The 20,265-nt window shown below is 43.4% G+C and overlaps 1 protein-coding gene across 1 annotated transcript in view; it reads left to right on the top strand.

The window, feature by feature from the left end:
- LOC141232843 (myeloperoxidase-like) overlaps positions 1 to 20,265 on the top strand; it is a 42,726-nt gene that overhangs the window by 12,054 nt on the left and 10,407 nt on the right. Inside the window, exons 5-12 of the mRNA XM_073667837.1 lie at positions 172 to 292; positions 8,098 to 8,227; positions 8,649 to 8,855; positions 10,659 to 10,974; positions 15,449 to 15,609; positions 15,697 to 15,949; positions 16,094 to 16,264; positions 19,570 to 19,807. Coding sequence (XP_073523938.1) covers positions 172 to 292; positions 8,098 to 8,227; positions 8,649 to 8,855; positions 10,659 to 10,974; positions 15,449 to 15,609; positions 15,697 to 15,949; positions 16,094 to 16,264; positions 19,570 to 19,807 — 1,597 coding nt within the window. The remainder of the gene's footprint in view (positions 1 to 171; positions 293 to 8,097; positions 8,228 to 8,648; positions 8,856 to 10,658; positions 10,975 to 15,448; positions 15,610 to 15,696; positions 15,950 to 16,093; positions 16,265 to 19,569; positions 19,808 to 20,265) is intronic.

Genomic DNA, 20,265 nt, shown 5'->3' with positions numbered 1-20,265 from the left:
AAACCAGCTCTTATTCTTACATACAGTATAAGTACCATCTATTCACTTCTTCTCTGTTGGAGGATATTGCTGCAATTATCTAATCTGTAAATTTTATATGTTACACTAGTAATATAGCAAAAAACAAAAACAAATAAACAAGCAATAATTAATGTGCTCTTTACTCTGCAGATTTTCTGACTCCAGAACAAAATCAAATAATTTCCCAATTGAGTGGATGTGCCTATCAGTACCTGCCAAAATTTTGTGAGTCTTCACCGTACCGCAGCATCACTGGAGAGTGTAATAATAGGTAAGGAACCTCTTTATATACAGAAGTAGAACAATGCCTTATATGAGTAAGCCGACAATAGCATTCAAAGTATTAAAGATATATAAAAATATTTGAAATAAAGTTGTGATTGAGGATTCTACAACCTGTAACAAGAGACAACATCTAGAGGTGTTAATTAGTGATGAGCGAGCACCAAAATGCTCGGGTACTCGTTACTCGGGTCGAGGAAATGCTCGGGTGGTAGACCCAAGTAACGACTACAATGTAAGTCAATGGGAAACTTGAGCATTTTCCCGATGCCCCCCCGGAGGTCTGGAGGGGGCCTAAAAATTGGTCAATTAAATGGAAACAGTGCTGAAATGACATGGGAACAGCATGGGGAAGACCACTGGAAGCATCTCTGAATTCCCGGCCACTGCTGTGAACAATGTTGTCAGAGTATTACACCACTTTTACGGACTCACAATAAAACATACAAAAACGAAGCTAAAATGGATTTTCCTAAAAAAAATGTTAAGAAACATTTGTTCCAGGGCAATAGTTCCCTTATAAAAGCAGCTAACAACAGTATTAATAAGGAATAGAATTTTTTTTGCAGCACAGAGTATAATATAGTATCCCTGACTAGATACCTGTAAGACGCTATCTCTACTGCTATAGGTCACCCGTACACAAATTTCAGATAAGAGAGGTAATATTGTACAATAAAAATTAGAATTTAACCTGCTCCGAAGAGGTTTTTTGGTACATGGCAGCACCAAACTGTGGAGGAACACAAGCAACCCTGCCTGCTTTGATGAATTTCTGAGTGCAGACTATATTAATAAACATAAATCTGTTAATGATTTTTTTTAAAAAAGAAATCAAGTTATGATGATACCTAGCACCTGTCCCTATTCTAAAAGCAGCTAACAGCGGTATAAATAGGGAATAGAATATATATATACAGTGTATATATTTTTTTGCAGCACGCAGTATAAGGCAATAATCCCTGGCTGGATCCATGTAATACGCTATCCATACTGCAATAGCTCACCCATACACGAATTTCAGATAAGAGAGGTAATATTGTAGAATAAAAAATAGATTTTAACAGGCTCCGAAGACTTTTTTTTTGGTCTGTTGCAACAACAAACTGTGCAGGAATGCAAGCAACCCGGCCAGCTTTGATGAATTTCTGAATGTAGATTGTATTAAAAAACATGAATCTGTCAGCGATTTTTGGAAAAAATCAATCAAGCTGTTAGACAGTGTAAGAGATGTATGCAACCAGAATGAACACTCATTTACAGCAGATGATAGCTGCATTTAGAATAGGGACAGGTGCTTGGTAAAGCGGTATCAATAGGGAACAGATTATTTTTTTTGTTTGCTTGCAGCAGCAAGAGTATAAGGCAGTAATCCCTGTCTGAATGCGTGTAATAGCTCACCCATAATGAATTTCAGATAAAAGTTAATATTGTAGAATATAGAATCGATTTGAATTGGCCTTTTCATTATTTAGGAGTGGGTCTCCTAGACTGTTAATGCATATGCAACAAGTTCAAGGGCTGCCAAAAATTAGGATACACTCCAATACCAATTTGAAAAGACGTAGTGGAGAGCCTCAGTAAAAAATGTATTTTCCATAATTAAGGAGTGGGTCTCCTAAACTGGTAATGCCCATCTATTAAGTGAATGAGCTGAAAAATATTTACCCTTGGGGGGGGTATACAAATATATTTTATAGAATGTTAGAGGTAGATCTCTAAAAATATTTCCTACAGGCATCATAAACACCCTTAAAAAAATTATGTGGGTGTTGCATGATGGTCACCTAGGTGATATCATTGTGGTGGATGAAGAGAAGGAGAAGCAGGAGGACGACATAAAATAGACAAAATCCTGAAGTGTATACCCATGTCTCGGTGTGAAGGGATGTATAGGAATAGACCCTCCAAAAAAACACTGGATTTGAGTTTATGTTCCGCTGCTATCATCCGATGGGGTTGAGAAGTCTGGCTCAATCTAGCCCTTGTTCATTTTGATAAGAGTCAGCCTGTCTGCATTTTCAGTTGACAGGCGGATGCGCCTATGAGTTATAAAACCCTGGCGGCACTAAAAACCCGCTCTGACAAAACGCTAGCGGCTGGGCAGGCCAGGACCTCCAAGGCATAGAGAGACAGTTCATGCCTCATCTCCAACTTGGATACCCAATAGTTTTAAGGCACAGAGGAATTACGGAGGACACTGGTCAGCAAGGTACTCCTTCAGCATCTTCCAAAACTTTTCCCTCCTTGTCAGAGTACCCCGCGCTTCAGGGTCTGAGCGCTGGGAGGGTCTGAGAAAACTGTCCCAGACCTTTGACAATGTTCCCCTGGTGCATCTGGTTTGTGTCTCCCTCACCTGTACTCCTTGGTTGTCCAAGCAACTGTGACCTCTGCCGCCAGCATTGTCAGCTGGGAATATATTAAATAATTCTTCAACAAGAGCCTTATGGTACTCCAACATTTTATTAGACCTCTCCGCCACAGAAAGGAGAGATAGAAAGTTTTTTTTGTAGCACGGATCTAGAAGTGTGACCAACCAGTAATTACTGTTGCCCAAAATGCTTACAACGTGAGGGTCATGGGAAAGGCGGCGTAACATAAACTCCTCCATGTGTGCCAGACTGCCAACAGCCAAGACTTCCCTGTCCCCACCAAGAGGACAATGGTTGTTGTTCACCTCATCCTCCTCCTGGTTCTCCTCTTTGTCCTCCCCCTCTTCAGGCCATCCACGCTGAACAGATAGCATGAATGTGGTGTGGGTAGTACCATCTGTAGCGCAGGAAACTAGCTTCTGTTCTTCCTCCTCCTGCTTCTCCTCCTCCCCATTATCACCCAATCCGCTTTGAGATCAGATGAGGCTGGGCTGTGTAGCATCACCCTGTATAGTTCCTTGCTTCATCTCATCGTGCTCCACCTGCAATGCCTCCTCTTTAATTGTGAACAGTTGAGTTTTTCAGCATACAGAGAAGCGGGATAGTGATGCTAATTATGGCGTCATCACCGATTACCATCTTGGTTGAGTCCTCAAAGTTTTGGAGAAAGGCATAGATGTCAGACATCCATACCCACTCATCAGCTCTTATGTGCGGAGGCTGATCGGAATACCGACGGGCGTGTTGAAGCTGGTACTCCACAACTGCTCTCTGCTGCTCACAAATCCTTCCCAACATATGCAATGTTGAGTTCCAACGTGTGGTGACATCGTACACCAGTTGGTGAGCTGGAAGCTGCAAACGCTGCTGAAGCACTGCCAGGGAGGCGGAAGCTGTAGCTGACTTTCGGAATGGGCAGATCTGGGTAGGTTTTAAGAAACCGCTGAACCACTAAGTTGAGCACATAGGCCAGACATGGCTCGTGTGCGAGTTTGCCAAGCATCAGAGCTGCCATCAGGTTCCGGCCATTGTCACACGCAACCATGGCTGGCTGTAGGTTCAGTGGTGAGAGCCACAGGTCTGCCTGCTGTGTTAGTTTTCAACAACTCTGCAGTGCTGTGCAGTTTGTCACCTAAGCAGATAAGCATCAGCACAGCCTGTTGCCACTTGGCCAAGGCAGTGCTGCAGTGCTTCCAGCATGCCACAGATGTCGTCATTTTGGAGATGGAGGCTGAAGAGGAGGAGGAGGTGCAGGGGCTGTATAATGTGGGGGTAACCCTGATTGACCCAGGGCCCGCAATCCTAGGAGTCAGGTGGACGTGTTCCGTCCCATGGTCCGACTGGGTTCCGGCTTCCACAATATTAACCCAGTGTGCCATAAGTGAAATGTACTGTCCCTGGCGACAAGCAGTTGTCCACGTGTCCGTGATTAGTTGGACCTTCCCAGTAACTGCATTGGTGAAGGCACGGGTAATGTTCTGGGACACGTGCTTGTGTAAGGCGGGAACAGCACACCGGGAGAAATAGTAATGGTTGGGAACCGAGTTACGAGGGACAGCCGCCATGAGGTTGCGGAAAGCTTCCGTCTCCAGGAGCCTAAAAGGCAATACTTCCCGTGAATGCAGTCGAGAATTGTGGCATTTTAGTATTGTGGCCCATGTGTGGCTGCGTATTTGCGCTTGCATTCAAAGGACTGGGGTAGGGACCACTGAACACTGTGCTGGGACAAGGACGTGGACGTAGCTGCTGACGGTGATGGTTGCAGGTGCAGGGTGGGAGGCATCTCTGCCTGCATCATGGACAGGGGATTGGCATGCACGTACAACAGTGGAACAGGCAGCGATGTCACCCGCAAACACCATCTCTGGACCCTGGTGTTCGGCCCAACTAGTCGGGTGCATAGCTGTCATGTGCCTGAGCATGCTGGTGGTGGTCAGGCTGGTAGTTTTGATGCCCTTGCAAATGCTTTCATGGCAGATGTTGCAAATGGCCTTTTTTGGGTTACCTGGACAGTCTTTAAAAAAGAGCCAGACTCGGGAAGACCTAACAATTGGCCTGGCAACTTCCCTTGTATTGGTGTTTTGGGGAACAGTTGCCTGTCTTGTGTCTGTGGCCACCACACTGCTTCTTTCTACTTGCTGTGGTGCTATGCCTCCCTCCCCCTCTGCGCCGCTGTCCTCGCTATGCATGTCACCTTGCCAAGTTGGGTCAATGACTTCATCATCTACCACCTCGTCTTCCATCTAGGCCTCCTCCTGACTTGTTGGCAATTATGTCTCATCATTATCCACCTCTTGCGACAGTAATTGCACTTTCCCACTGTCTCCTTCATGTGACCGTGGCTACTCAAATATTTGGACATCGCTACATGCGATCTCCTCTTGCCCTGCTTCAAGCGGCCCAAGAGAGAGGCCAGAATCTATAAATGGAAATGTGAACAGCTCTTTGGAGTGTTTAAGTGTGGGATCACTTGTCTCCGAGCACTCGGTATGGTGGGAGGAAGGAGGATCAGGGTGAGGAATTGGTCCAGACTCACGGATACTGAGACTGGACCGTGTGGTCCGACAGTGTTGCGGTGGCAAACTGACTGGTAGCACTATCTGCTATCCAACCAACAACCTTTTCACACTGCTCTGGCTTCAACAGTGGTGTTCCGTGGCACCTTAAAAAGTGGGAAAGGATGCTAGGTCGACATGATGTGGGTGCTTGTTGCGCTCCCTCAGCAGGCACAGTTTCAACTTGTCAACGGCCTCTGCATGCACCATCAGCATCACATCCACTTCCCTGTCCCTTACCACTCATCTTGCCCATTTTAAATGGGGTTTAATATTTTGCAGCTTTCAAAAATGTCACCGTTATTACCGCAGAAATATTTACTGATTTTTTTAGGCAGTGCCGCTATAGCAATGCTATTGGTCAGCAACCAAGTGTGGATTTGTTTTGAATATACAACTAGCAGACTTTAAATGGAGTGTAATATTTTGCAGCTTGCAAAAAATGTCACGGTTATTACCGCAGTAATATTTGATCACGTCTGACGACAATTGTTTAAGGCAATGCCGGTATAGTGATGCTATTGGTCAGTGACCAAGTGTGGATATGTTTTGGACACACAATTAGCAGACTTTAAATGGAGTATAATATTTTTCAGCTGGCAATAAAATGTCATGATTAATACCGCAGTAATATTTGATCATGACCAATTTTTTTAGGCAGTGCCGGTATAGCAATGCTATTGGTCAGCTACTAAATCTGGATATGTTTTGAATGCACAACTGGCACACTTTAAAAGAAGTATAATATTTGTCAGCTTCCAAAAAAATTCAGGATTAATATTGCAGTAATATTTGACCACCTGAGATGGTGGACAAGTTTTTCTGCTTGCACAATACAGCAATGCTATTCTAATCAATCAAATCTGGCTGTATGCTGCTAGCAAGCAAATGGAGCAGTAAAATGGTGTATTATATTGCTTTTCACCAAATTTATCAGGATTAAGAGCAAAAAGAATATTATTAGCCCTGATATCTGGGGCTATTAATAGGAGTTCCAGCAGCAGAAAGAACATGGCTATTCTGTACTATACTAGGTATCCACAAACTCTGCCTAACTACTGCTATCATCAGTATTAATATTCATCAGAATGAGCCCTTACAAGAACTGTTAGTGTAGATTAATAATAGTGGTGTGGAATCCCTGTTTAAAATAAGCGCCAATTCTCTCCCTCGCTCAGTAGCACCTCTCCCTACTCTGCCTGTTTGACCGGTAGACTGTGACGAGCATAGGGTCCCAGGTCTTTTATAGACCCGATGACGCAATGCCAATCACTGTAATGCCACCACCAACATGGCTTCGGCGTTACAGTGACTGTCAGGCAATCCCTGCATGGTAATTGGATGCCTAATAAGGGCCAAGCATGCAGGGCAGGGACTCGAGCTCCCACCCGAACATTCAAAAAATACTAGCTGAGTAATGAGTATCTTGAGCACTGTGATGCTCGCGCGAGTAAAGAGTAGTGACAAGCACGCTCGCGCATCACTAGTGTTAATGTAATATATACTACATTTAGTTGCCCTTCAAATATACAATCTGACAACTTTATAATACAGTATATATTAAAATAAGGTCAAGAAGGATAAAGAACATGTTGTAATGGATAAACTGCGAAAACACCAAGGTTTCAAGAACACTCATTGTGCAAAAATAAGCCCTCATATCACTCAAAATAAAAGTTACAGCCCTCAGAATATGGCAATGTATAAACAATTTTTTATAGCATTTTAGTGTGCGATAGCTGCAAAACATAAACAATAAACTGAATTAATCTGTTATTGCTATAATCGCACTGACCCAAACAATAAACCCACTTTATCACTTGTACTTCATGGTGAACCGCGCAAAAATAAAAATAAGAACTATTCTAGTACTGCTGTCTATTTGTTCATTCTACCTCCCAAAAATCAGAATAAGTCTCAGCTCACATTTATCCTGCGCTCTCCACTGAGCGCTTATGTCGGAGTTTCCATGTAAATCCCAAAAAACACGATTTAGACAAAACCTCAGATGGAACCACTCACTTATGAGGCAGATGGAGTCACTTTGGACTCTGTCTGGTCTCTGTTCCGGGGGTGTCACATTATTTTAGGTGTCTTTTTAGTGCACAAGTGTGGACAACCACAATTCTGTGCACGCTTAAAAAGATGGATACCACTGGAACAGATGCCAAATAGGGTTGAGCGAGTATGTTCTGTCCGAGTACGCTCGGGCCTAGCTCCGAGTATTTACAGCTGCTCGGTGATAAGGTTAAATCGCTCCCGTGTGCATGATTTACAACTGTTTGACAGCTTTATTACATGTGAGGAATGTGTAAGAAATAGACATTCCTCACATGTATTAAAACTGTCAAACAGTCGCAAATCATGCGTACACGGGAGCGATTCAAACATATCACCGAGCAGCTGTAAATACTTGGAGCTCGGCCCGAGCATACTCGGCAAAAGGGTTAATAGAACATACTCGCTCAACACTAATGCCAAATGGAGTCGAAAGTCTCTCCATCTGCCTCATAGTGATTGGTTCCATCGGGGGTTTCTTCTGAATCACATTTTTGTGGTGTTTTGTTTTTCTGTTCTCATTAAAGGGACCCTGCCATGTCCCCCATACCCTCCAATCTACCAACATTCACGTCACTGGAGGCATGTCAGTGTACTTGAGAGAAGCGGTACAAGTATATTTGACACACCCTCAATGCACCTCCAGCCTGATTTGCATATGGCTTCTTTGTTAGACTTCTTGTAACTGGCACATCGGATCTCTACAAAAATTGTAGAATTTTTATTAGGGGACAAGCGCCTGTACAGCCATACCACTATTTCTATGTGTAAATATACTGACAGGTACTTTTTTTCTTTTTTCTTTACAGAAAGAAACCTATTCTTGGTGCAGCCAACACTGGTTTCAAACGTCTTCTCAAGCCAGAATATGAGGATGGAATATCACTGCCACGAGGCTGGACTAATAGCCTTCCCATCAATGGGTTTACTCTACCCCTGGTAAAAATAAATAAATTAATAAATATATAGCAACTTTAGTGGTCTGGCAGTGATAAAAGGAACATTTATTTTATTTATTTTTTTAATTTCAGTTACATACAGTATATACTTATATTACCCAGCATGGTGATTTGGGTGCAGAGGTTGTAGTTGTAGGGGTTGTATATGTATTTTGAAAAATAAGAATACGCTATTGTTATAAATGGCACATAGCATGGTAGATGGGTTAAGGGTAACAGATATGAATGCACAGGTTCATGGCACGTAGAAGTCAGGGCGCGAATACACATACTGTGACTGTTATCAGTTCTGCACATTCATACCTATCACATGATCAGGACAGATTCTCATTCTCAAACTATCCTAAGAAATCTTTCCTTGGCGTGCTTGTAACAAAATGTCTTACTTTTTATTGTAACAGGTACGTGAGGTATCAAATGAAATTGTTAAAATATCCTCTGACTCATTGAAACTGGATGAGGGTAACTCTCTTATGTTCATGCAATGGGGTCAGTTTATAGATCATGATGTTGACCTCTCCGTTTCATCACCAACAAATTCAGCATTTTTGCAAAATGTGAATTGTGATAACAGCTGCGTTAACATCCACCCGTGTTTCCCTATAATGGTAAGAATATTCTTTATTGACATATTCATAAAAAAATAAACTTTAAAAATCCTTAAAGTAGTATCCCCTACTTTAAATCTTATTGCGTATGGTCCCAGTGTGAAGAACTAATAAATCAACAACCTGCACTCACCTCCCATACGCCGCTCCTCCTCAAGGAAACTGGCGGGGGACACAGCAGCCAGTGCAAAAGTGAGTATAGTTTTTCCTCTCTCTAGTGTCACGCACAGGGTAGGACAGACAAATTGCAATACGAAGGGATGAGGGGAAGGGAGCCCAGACACTAGGGAAAGGAGGAGTAGAGACCTCCTGGGCTGATCTAATATCACCCTGTCTCCCCTACCGTTTCTATATTGGTTCCTCAGTTCACAGAGCAGGAAACCTAAGCCCTGTGTATCCCTAGAGCTAGGCCCTGGATAGGGAAGGGGGCTGAGCACTGGTCAGTCCCCACTACAAACTAAAGACAACAAATGAGACAAACACAGGGGGAAGAAACATAGCTTGAGCCGACTTCAGAGAGATTACACCAAACATCCTCCAAGCACCAGAGCGGAAGTAAGCAGACTGCAATAGCTTCAAGCCTTCAAAAGGGAACATGTGAATATCACCGGCGCCTCCCAGTAACAAACTGAAAGTATTTAAACACCTAGGCAAGGGTGTCAATCAGAGCAGGTGGGAGGTAGCCGCTGGGTCCTAAAGTAAGACAGATTTAAGAAGGCGTCTGCAATGCCAAACGAAGAGATCTTCTGCAGCAAACTGCAGAGTGACTGTTTGTCACATCTGAGACACCCATAACTCCTAGCCCATACACAATAAGTTCTAAAACAAAAGAAAACCCCTTTAATAAAATTACATTTATCTGTTTTTGTTATGGCTGAAATTGAAGACATTTTGGTTGTCAGATATGACTTGGGCTCATTGCTGTTGAAAGAGCCATGTAGATGGAGGGAGAGTATGAAGGCAGTATGGCTTCGCAGTAGCAAGTTGCAGGTCCTCCTTATGCAACAGGCAGTTAGCAATGCTTCTAGAACAGAAAAAGTACATAATGTGGCGGGTTCGCATGGAAGGTCACGGCCCCACTATCAGTATTTGGTCAGTATTCGGTCAGTATTTTTTCTCAGGAGTGGGAGCCAAAACCAGGAGTGGATGATAAATGCAAAATTGGTGACTTGTTTCTATTATACCTTTTCTCTGATTGTTCCTCCACTGGTTTTGGCTCCCACTCCTGAGAAAAAATACTGATCGAATACTGACCAAATACTGACCGAATAGTGATAGAGTGGCCGTGGTCGAATAAACAGATACACGAGAGGTCCCAAGCTCTTGAATGGGAGCCCTGTTACAAATCTGTATGAAATAAATATGTACGTGGCTGTGTGCATGATGTCTAAGTTTTTTATAAGAGGGTAGTAAAATGTGCTTGTTGAAATATTGAATAATTTAGCCGACAAGGTCTTTTGACAGAGTGAGGCAAAGCTCTTTAGTCTGCAGGGAAGTGTAGTCTTTTGCACTCTCCTGAGGAGAGAATTGAAGTGGTTTATCACTTATATCACATATGTAGCTGTCAGTTAGCACGAGGTAGTGCATAGGAGTATTGGCAATGCTTCTATTTGACATGTCGACCATATGCTATGCCTAAAGTTAGAGCTGCTGGTTAAGTCCTGTAGAATACAAATAAACGAGGGTTCACACAGCCATATCAGACTGCCATTGATGTCACTTCTGGCCCGGACATTAAGTGTTAATTAAGATGATGAAATGAAAATCAATAATCACCATAACATCTGCTTTGTGATTTTCCAGATTCCACCAACCGATCCTCGGTATAGTAACGGGTCTAAGTGTATCCCTATGATTCGCACAGCAGCAGCGTGCAGCCTGACAAGTCCTGTGCGCGAGCAGATCAATGGACTGACTTCATTTATCGATGCCAGCCAGATATATGGTAGTGACATAAACGTTGCCACCTCGCTTCGTAACAATACAAACCAACTGGGACTTTTAGCTGTTAATCAGAACTTCTCCGACAATGGATTTTCCTTCCTGCCTTTTAAAGATAATGTACCTGACCAATGCTCTAGAACTCATCCATCATTGGGAGTGCCCTGTTTTGTGGCAGGTGAGGCTTTGGAAAGTTCTTTCATGGGCTTGAGGAGATTTATGATGTACCCATAATCCCCACAAATAAACATTCACCACTAAATAAAAAGGGGAGCAGCAGGAACAAAATAAGAGCAAAAACCGCTCTTCTGATCTTGCGACAAGTCCTGTTTAGATGCATGTTATATGCAGGACAGTCAGAAATTGTGATTATCATTCAGGTTTTTCTGTTGTTTAAATTCATGTGATTTTTCGATTCCATGCATGCAGAATGGGTGGTCTTTTATGGAAATGATAGAACTCACAGTCAGAGTCAATCAGATTTCTCTTCCACTTCAGTCTGCAGTCTCAAATAGAGATATACTGCAGTATCCTCCTCACTATTCCTCTTTCCTTAGTTTATTCTGTTTTATGCTCTTTGTGGGGTTTTCATAGGGTGCCCCATTCATTATTAATGAAGACCTGAACTAGCTGTTTGCAAGTGTAGACGACGGCCCCGATTCATCAAGACCGGCTTTGCTTCATGCCTCTATTGATGAGAGGGCATGCTGGAGTCAGATGTGCATGATTCATTAAGAGGCGCACACCTCTTAACAAATCAGGCGTATCTGAAAAGTGACATGTATCTCCATGGGTCTAGCAATAAATTTTACTCCAAAGAATGGAGTAAGATTTCTGGCGTAAGGTACGCTACGTCTCTTCATGAATTAGACAACCTGTAGAGTCATGGCCTTGGTACCAGGGGTGTACATAGAAGTCATGGGGCCCCATAGCAGAAGCTCTAATTGGGCCCCCCCCTACAAAAAAATAAATATTTGTCTGTGTCACAGAAGAGCAGATCTCATAACTTTCCAGCCTTTACATAGTAATTTACCTCCTTCTGAAGTCGTAGATTCCTCCTTCATTGCCTCCATAAAGTATGATGCCAACAAAAGTGCCCCCAAACAGTATGACACCCCTATGGTGCATTCCTCCACATGCACAGTATAATGACACTATTGTACCCCACTTCAACTCCCACGGCAAAGTATGGTGACCCTAACACAGTATAATCGCCCAACTGTGAACCCCACAGAGCCCTCCATACACTCTCATGGCCCCCACACAGCCCTCCAAACAGTATAATGACCCCACACAAACATTCACACTGTATAATTGCTTTCATACAGTATAATGGCCCCCCACATAGCCCTCAAAATATTATAATGGCCCCACATAGCCTTCCATATAGTATAATGCACCACCAATAATCTTCCATATAGTATAATGCGCCCCCATAATCCTCCATATAGTATAATGCTCCCCCCATAAACCTCCATATAGTATAATGCGCCCCCCATAATCCTCCATATAGTATAATGAACTTCCCATGGTCCTCCATAGAATATAATGCACTCCCCATAGTCCTCCATACAGTATATTACACACCCGATAGGGTAAAATGCAGCCCCCATATAGTATAATGCACGCCACAGTCCTGCAGTATTAGGGGCACCACGTACTCACTGATTTTAAAATACCGTATATTTTAAATAAGCCGACCCGAATATAAGCCGAGGCCCCTAATTTTACCACATAAAAATGGGAAAACCTATTGACTTGAGTATAAGCCTAGGGTGGGAAATGCAGCAGCTACTGGTAAATTTCCCCATCCTCGTATGTGTGGCCCCCTCAATCCCTGGTATGTGTGGCCCCCACAATTCCTGGTATGTGTGGCCCCCACAATCCCTGGTTTGTGTAGCCTCCTCAATCCCCAAATCCTGGTATGTGTGGCCTCCTCAATTCCCCAATCCTGGTATGTGTGGCCTCCTCAATTCCCCAATCCTGGTATGTGTGGCCTCCTCAATCCCCCATTCCTGGTATGTGTGGCCTCCTCAATCCCCCATTCCTGGTATGTGTGGCCTCCTCAATCCCCATTCCTGGTATGTGTGGCCTCCTCAATCGAAGTATCCTGGTATGTGTGGCCTCCTCAATCCCCTAATCCCTGGTATGTGTGGCCTCCTCAATCCCCAAATCCTGGTAAGTGTGGCCTCCTCAATCCCCCATTCCTGGTATGTGTGGCCTCCTCAATCCCCCAATCCTGGTATGTGTGGCCTCCTCAATCCCCCATTCCTGGTATGTGTGGCCTCCTCAATCCCCCATTCCTGGTATGTGTGGCCTCCTCAATCCCCCATTCCTGGTATGTGTGGCCTCCTCAATCCCCCATTCCTGGTATGTGTGGCCTCCTCAATCCCCTAATCCCTGGTATGTGTGGCCTCCTCAATCCCCAAATCCTGGTAAGTGTGGCCTCCTCAATCCCCCATTCCTGGTATGTGTGGCCTCCTCAATCCCCCAATCCTGGTATGTGTGGCCTCCTCAATCCCCCATTCCTGGTATGTGTGGCCTCCTCAATCCCCCATTCCTGGTATGTGTGGCCTCCTCAATCCCCTATTCCTGGTATGTGTGGCCTCCTCAATCCAAGTATCCTGGTATGTGTGACCTCCTCAATCCCCTAATCCCTGCTATGTGTAGCCTCCTAAATCCCCAAATCCTGGTAAGTGTGGCCTCCTCAATCCCCCATTCCTGGTATGTGTGGCCTCCTCAATCCCCTAATCCTGGTAGGTGTGGCCTCCTCAATCCTCCATTCCTGGTATGTGTGGCCTCCTCAATCCCCCATTCCTGGTATGTGTGGCCTCCTCAATCCCCCATTCCTGGTATGTGTGGCCTCCTCAATCCCCCATTCCTGGTATGTGTGGCCTCCTCAATCCAAGTATCCTGGTATGTGTGGCCTCCTCAATCCCCTAATCCCTGGTATGTGTGGCCTCCTCAATCCCCAAATCCTGGTAAGTGTGGCCTCCTCAATCCCCCATTCCTGGTATGTGTGGCCTCCTCAATCCCCCATTCCTGGTATGTGTGGCCTCCTCAATCCCCCATTCCTGGTATGTGTGGCCTCCTCAATCCCCCATTCCTGGTATGTGTGGCCTCCTCAATCCCCCATTCCTGGTATGTGTGGCCTCCTCAATCCCCTAATCCCTGGTATGTCTGGCCTCCTCAATCCCCAAATCCTGGTAAGTGTGGCCTCCTCAATCACCCATTCCTGGTATGTGTGGCCTCCTCAATCCCCCAATCCTGGTATGTGTGGCCTCCTCAATCCCCCATTCCTGGTATGTGTGGCCTCCTCAATCCCCCATTCCTGGTATGTGTGGCCTCCTCAATCCCCCATTCCTGGTATGTGTGGCCTCCTCAATCCCCCATTCCTGGTATGTGTGGCCTCCTCAATCCCCTAATCCCTGGTATGTGTGGCCTCCTCAATCCCCAAATCCTGGTAAGTGTGGCCTCCTCAATCACCTATTCCTGGTATGTGTGGCCTCCTCAATCCCCCAATCCTCGTATGTGTGGCCTCCTCAATCCCCCATTCCTGGTATGTGTGGCCTCCTCAATCCCCCATTCCTGGTATGTGTGGCCTCCTCAATCCCCCATTCCTGGTATGTGTGGCCTCCACAATCCAAGTATCCTGGTATGTGTGACCTCACCAATCCCCTAATCCCTGGTATGTGTGGCCTCCTCAACCCCCCAATCACTGCACACAAAACAATAAACACTTATACTCACCTTCCTTCCTCACCTCTGCTCCAGCGCTGTGTCCTGTCTGCAGCAGCTCATGTCGGCATCTGAGCTGCGCGCGCTCTCAGACACAGAGGTGAGCTGCTGCCGACACATTCACTCCTCTGCACTGACAGCAGGAGCCGGGGCTCAGGGCTCTTCCGTGCCCGCTACTAAAGAGAATGAATATTCCGTCTTCTCCATGCCCATGGGAGTGGAGAAGAGGGAATATTCATGTCTCTTTAGCAGCGGGGACACTTGGTGGCTGCAGCAGCCGGCAACTGCATGTGCACCGCTCCTCCACTGCGCAACCCGCTCCTCTGCCGCCGCAACCTCCTACTCACCTATCCTCCTCGTTCCCACGCTGCTTGGGGCCCTCACGGGCCCCCTCCGGCCACGGACCCCATAGCAGTGGTGTGGTCTGCTGCCATTGGCGGTACGCCACTGCTTGGTACGCACTGTCCCCTCCAGCTCCACTTATTGTAACTTAACTGGGCGAAACTGGGGTGAATACTTGAATACAGATGAGCTGCAGTCCCAATTGATCAAAGCGATTACACAAGAATTCTGGAGTAAATCATTTTGAAAAGTTCTAACATTTTTGCTCAGTGCACAGCTGTGCAAAAATGTTGTGACTTGTCAAGACAATTTATGTAAGAATTTATGTGTAATTGCTGTGATTAATCTGGGGCCTAAGTACCTGGGACTGCAGTTCAACCCACATTGAAGTGAATGGGGCTAAGTCTGAGCTAAGATAAAGAACCAAATCCATGGCACATTTATTGATGAACAACTGTGTCTGAAACAACAGTCCTGAGGGTTTGACCCTCGATTAAACTAATATTTAATGTAACGTTGAAACGCAAAAAAATCATGGTGCATCTTTGTGATGGTTCCAATTCCCATTTCAGGTGACGTTCGTTCTAATGAGCAACCGATGCTAACTTCCTTCCAGACTCTCTTCCTGAGAGAACATAATCGCATTGCGAAAAACTTACATGAATTAAATCCAACGTGGTTCGGAGAGACGCTATATCAAGAAACCCGCAAGATAATAGGGGGACTCATGCATGTACAGTACAATTTTCATTATCATATTGTCAAGTAGACAATGTTTCATGAGATTTTCCATTTATTAATGTGTGTTTTCCATTGACAGAAAATAACCTACAAAGATTGGCTGCCTAAACTGTTGGGTGAAGAGATGTCAGAAGTTCTTCCTACATATAAATCCTACAGTGAAGATGAAGACCCAAGAGTATCAAATGTCTTCACCATCGCCTACAGAACGGGTCACACACTGGTGCCACCGTTCATTTACAGATTAGCAGATGGCTATGATGCCTACAGTCCAGAGCCAGTAGTTCCGCTATATGAATCATTCTTTGCCTCATGGAGAATAGTAAGACACGGTAAGCTAATCTAGTTGTGTCATTTGCACAGTATACAACCATGTTATGGTCAGACTTCCCACTATGCCTGCAATAGATGTACTCACCAGATCTTCAGTCCTATAATCCCCACTCTGAATTTCTACATCCCTATTACATCCGTAGGTGGGATTGATCCTATGCTCAGAGGTATGATGGTAAATAAAGCCAAACTAAACGGCCAAGACCAGATAATGGTAGATGCATTGAGGGAACGACTTTTTCCAGTGGTCGATACTGTTGGTCGAGATCTAGCATCTCTTAACATGCAGCGGGGACGAGACCATGGGTTACCAGGTAAGGTGTTTAGTAACAAACTTTGGTATTAAGAAAATGGATGATTTTAATATTTTCTGAATCATCAGATCTATTAGATTGCGTTATCTTTGAGTCATCAAGAACATTTTATAGGTATAGTTAACTTTATGTAAACCCTGTTCCCTATCATAAACCCTATAATTGTCACTACATTCTATGACACAAAATACCACACTCTCAAATTACATCTAAGGACACTGTGCTGATCATTGAAAGCAAGGGGACTGTTTGAGTAAGCCCTAGAATCATACACTTTATAAAGTATCAGAACACACTTCTTAATCATTGTGTTACAACTCTCCTGTTAGGTTTTTTTAGTTTGCTGGTCACATGACCATTTTTGCCTATTTAATCCGGCTCCGCCCTCCTGACTTTGCTGGACTTCATTTGTATTTACTACTGTTGAGCTAGCTTGTTGCTCTTTGCCGTTCTCTGTTAGTTTTGCTAGGTCTTCTGACCTCTATGCTTTTTGTTGTGTGTTTGTCTTTGACTGCTACTATTTCTGCTAGGAGGTGTCCAAATTATCCCAGTCCCTAGATCTTGTAGGGATCCCTCCCCCACATCTATAGGTCTGCGTTCAGACTAGCCGAGGACTTTAGCGGGTCTGATCGTAGGATCAGGTTCCCCGTTACATCGTAGGGATCTAGTTTAGCTCTATTGTAGGGACAGATCTCCTGCCTTTCCTTAGTTTCTGTAGCAGATCTTAACACATTGAAGTCAGATTTTTCATTCTGTTCCTACCACAGATTTATAAGTTTCAGCTCCCCGCCATGCAGTCTGCCTTTACTAACATTTGTGAAAGAATAGGTCATTCTAAAGAGCTCACTGATACCATAGTGGACCTGTAATACGAGCCACCAGTACCAGTATAACAAGTCAGTACATGACATGTTTTCCTTCTAAATATAACAGGATCAGCTCTATGTGGTAGAGTTCCAAGAACATCATTGCACGGGTTACATTGGCCGATCAGCTGTATGCAAGCCTTACATCACCAAGCACAATGCCAAAAGTCAGATGAAGTAGTGTAAAGCACGCCGCCACTAAACTTTGGAACAGTGGAAATGTGAAGAATCACTCTTCTATGTCTAGCAGTCTAATGATCAAGTTTTGGTTTGGTGAAATGTTACCTGTCTGATTGCATTGTGCCAAGTGTAAAGTTTAGGAGGGATAATACTATGAGGCCATTTTTCAGGCTTTGGCCTAGTCCATTAGTTCCAGTTAAAATCTTAATGCTTTAGCAGACCAAAACATTTTGGACAACTTTATGCTTCCAACTGTGAGGGAACAGTTTTTGGAAGGTCTTTTTCCATCCCAGCCTGATAGTGTCCCAGTGCACAAAGCAAGGTTAATAAGGACATGATTGGGGGAGTTTAGTACCGAAGAACTTAAATGGACCATAGAGTCCTAACCTCAACCCCATTCAGCACCCTTGGGATAAACTAGATTGGAGATTAAGAACCAGAGCCTCTCGTCCTACTTTAGTGTCTGAACTCACAAATGCTCTTCTGGATGAATGGGCAAAAATTCAAAGTCTTGCAGAAAGTTTTCCCAGAAGAGAGGAAGTTGTTTTAGCTGCAAAGGCCAGATCCATATTTATGCCTATAGATATAGAATGTGGTGTCATAAAAACTCCTGTAGGTGTCCCAGTGCTTTTGTCCATAAAGTGTATATAATGTTTACCATAGGATAAGAAAACCGAGGGCAATTTATTATTGCTTTAGGTCTCATTTTTGGTGTAAATTGCACCAAACCGGGTCACAAATCATTTTGTAGGCTAAAATGATACACAAGTTTCAGTTAAGATTGCGGAGCCAATGAATACACAGAGAAGGGGGCAGGCTTTATTACGGAAATATCTAAAACAGAGAGGAATACGGAGTCTTTTTAAAGGTATAAAACCGGTTGATTTTTATTAATTCATACAATACAAACAAGGGGAAAGGGTATATATCATAAGTCGAACGTGAATGAACAGACGAATAATGAGTGGCAATAACATATTACAAACCTCCCTAAAAATGTATACATAGTGAGGTACCCACACATGTATAAATACAAGTGGTTTGGCAGGTAAACTCTAAATAAATAGTCATTTAATACAATGGCCAGTGTAGCAGTAATATATTGAGAAAGCCGGTCTCCTGGCGGCAAAACGCGCGTCGAGGCGCTATCCTGCACTTTAAACATCTACTTTCTCCTCCCTAATTCCCTAATTTGGCCGTACCTGATCTTTAACTGGCGGTAAGGAAGCCTTATTTATATAATATCAATAAATTACTGCTAATTTGATTATGCTGTGGGCCTTTTGTTTGTCTTTATTATGGAAATAATCAGACAGACAGCCCCTTCCCACTCTGCCCAATCATGTGCTGACGCAGGAGCCCATGAGCAAAAGCAAAGCTTCTTGGGCCTCATGATGGAGCAGTTCCAGAGGATCTAGACACCTGGTGTGAAATGCTTATAAGTTATATAACTTACTATTTAGAACTATTAATTTATTAACATTTTCTTAATGTCCCATTAGATTAATGGCAGACAAATCCTACTGATTTAGGACAAATTGGATGCCTACTGTTCATAATGTACTTAGAGTTGTCTCATTTCAGAAGAAAGAAGGATCTGGAATCTTGTATTTTAACATATTTAGTCCTTTGTTCTCAGAAGAGATATTATTATTTTCTTTTTTCTTGCAATATTCGTCCATTTAGCATTCTAAAATACGATTTATTAAATTTATTAAAGACTACGGGCCTGATTCATCTTTTGCATTTTTTTGAAAGCCACCTTTCTTTTTTTTTGTCTTGTGGTATTCATTGATGGTTTTAAAATTTTTGAATTATTGAATTTTGTGCAAAATCCAAAAAGCTGTTTATTTTTGTCTTTGGCTTTTTTTTTGGAACTCTCATACAACAAGATGTCGCACGTTTCGTTAAATGGCACGAAATTTGCACCAAAATAATTGATGTCCATACATACATTCCAAAGGAGAGTGGAGTACATTTTTTGGACAAATTTTGCAACTTTTTAAAAACTTGCAATTGATGAATGAAGCCCAAAACATCTGGAAACTCCAACCCTGTCCACAATAAAATAGACTTAAAAAAAAAAGAGCAAATAAAAAAAAAAGAATGAAACATAAGGTTAAAGGACATAAAACTAGACAAAAAGGCTCAAATGTGGTAAAGAATCAGGCCCTAACTATCTAACTCCAAGGTCATAACATTTTCCTGATGTTTTTAAGTACAAATAATTGTATGTATTGCATTTTCTTCACCTCATAGGATACAATGCATGGAGAAGGTTCTGTGGTCTGTCTGCACCACGTGACGTTGATGAATTGGCCGCTGTTCTGAATAACAGAAATCTTGCGGAAAAGCTCATTAATTTGTATGGAACCGCTGAAAATATTGACATCTGGGTTGGAGGAGTCTCTGAGCCCTTAGTTCGCAATGGAAGAACTGGGAAATTGTTATCATGTTTAATTGGAGATCAGTTCCGCAGGCTTAGAGATGGAGATTCGTAAGTGCCAGTTTTCATCAGAATACAAAAATATATATCATAAATGAGATTGTTTTGTCTAGCTTTAAACAAAACCATAACAAAAGTATCCCTAATATGGTCCAATAATCAGGTGATCAAATAAAAAAAAATAAAACTGAAAGCTATAAATGTTTTATATGACAAGCAAATATTAATTTGTAAAACAGTTATACTTAGGTCCTGATTCATCAGTTTATTCAGTGTAAAACAGCTTGAAATGTCCAACATTTTTGTGCAATGGGAAGTGTTGCAAAATTATTGAGACTTTTGGCATTTTTACGCCAGTCCAGGCCACCTCTGCTAGGTTTTTGAAAAGTGGGTTGCCTGAGAAATTCTTCATAATATACACCACAGAAGTGGTGTAAGGGCCAGGAGGGCCGGTGCCTGCACTGGCAGCAGACCCCCTTGGTTCACAGGTCCCAAATCAGCCGTGTGGC

This window comes from Phyllobates terribilis, unplaced genomic scaffold (genome assembly GCF_046119375.1).
Source record: "Phyllobates terribilis strain yellow unplaced genomic scaffold, ASM4611937v1 Scaffold_2__4_contigs__length_985480577, whole genome shotgun sequence".
In the NCBI taxonomy this organism is placed as follows: Eukaryota; Metazoa; Chordata; class Amphibia; order Anura; family Dendrobatidae; genus Phyllobates; species Phyllobates terribilis.
The sequence above is the reverse complement of the archived record's forward strand: the minus strand, read 5'-3'. Positions and strand labels throughout refer to the sequence as shown.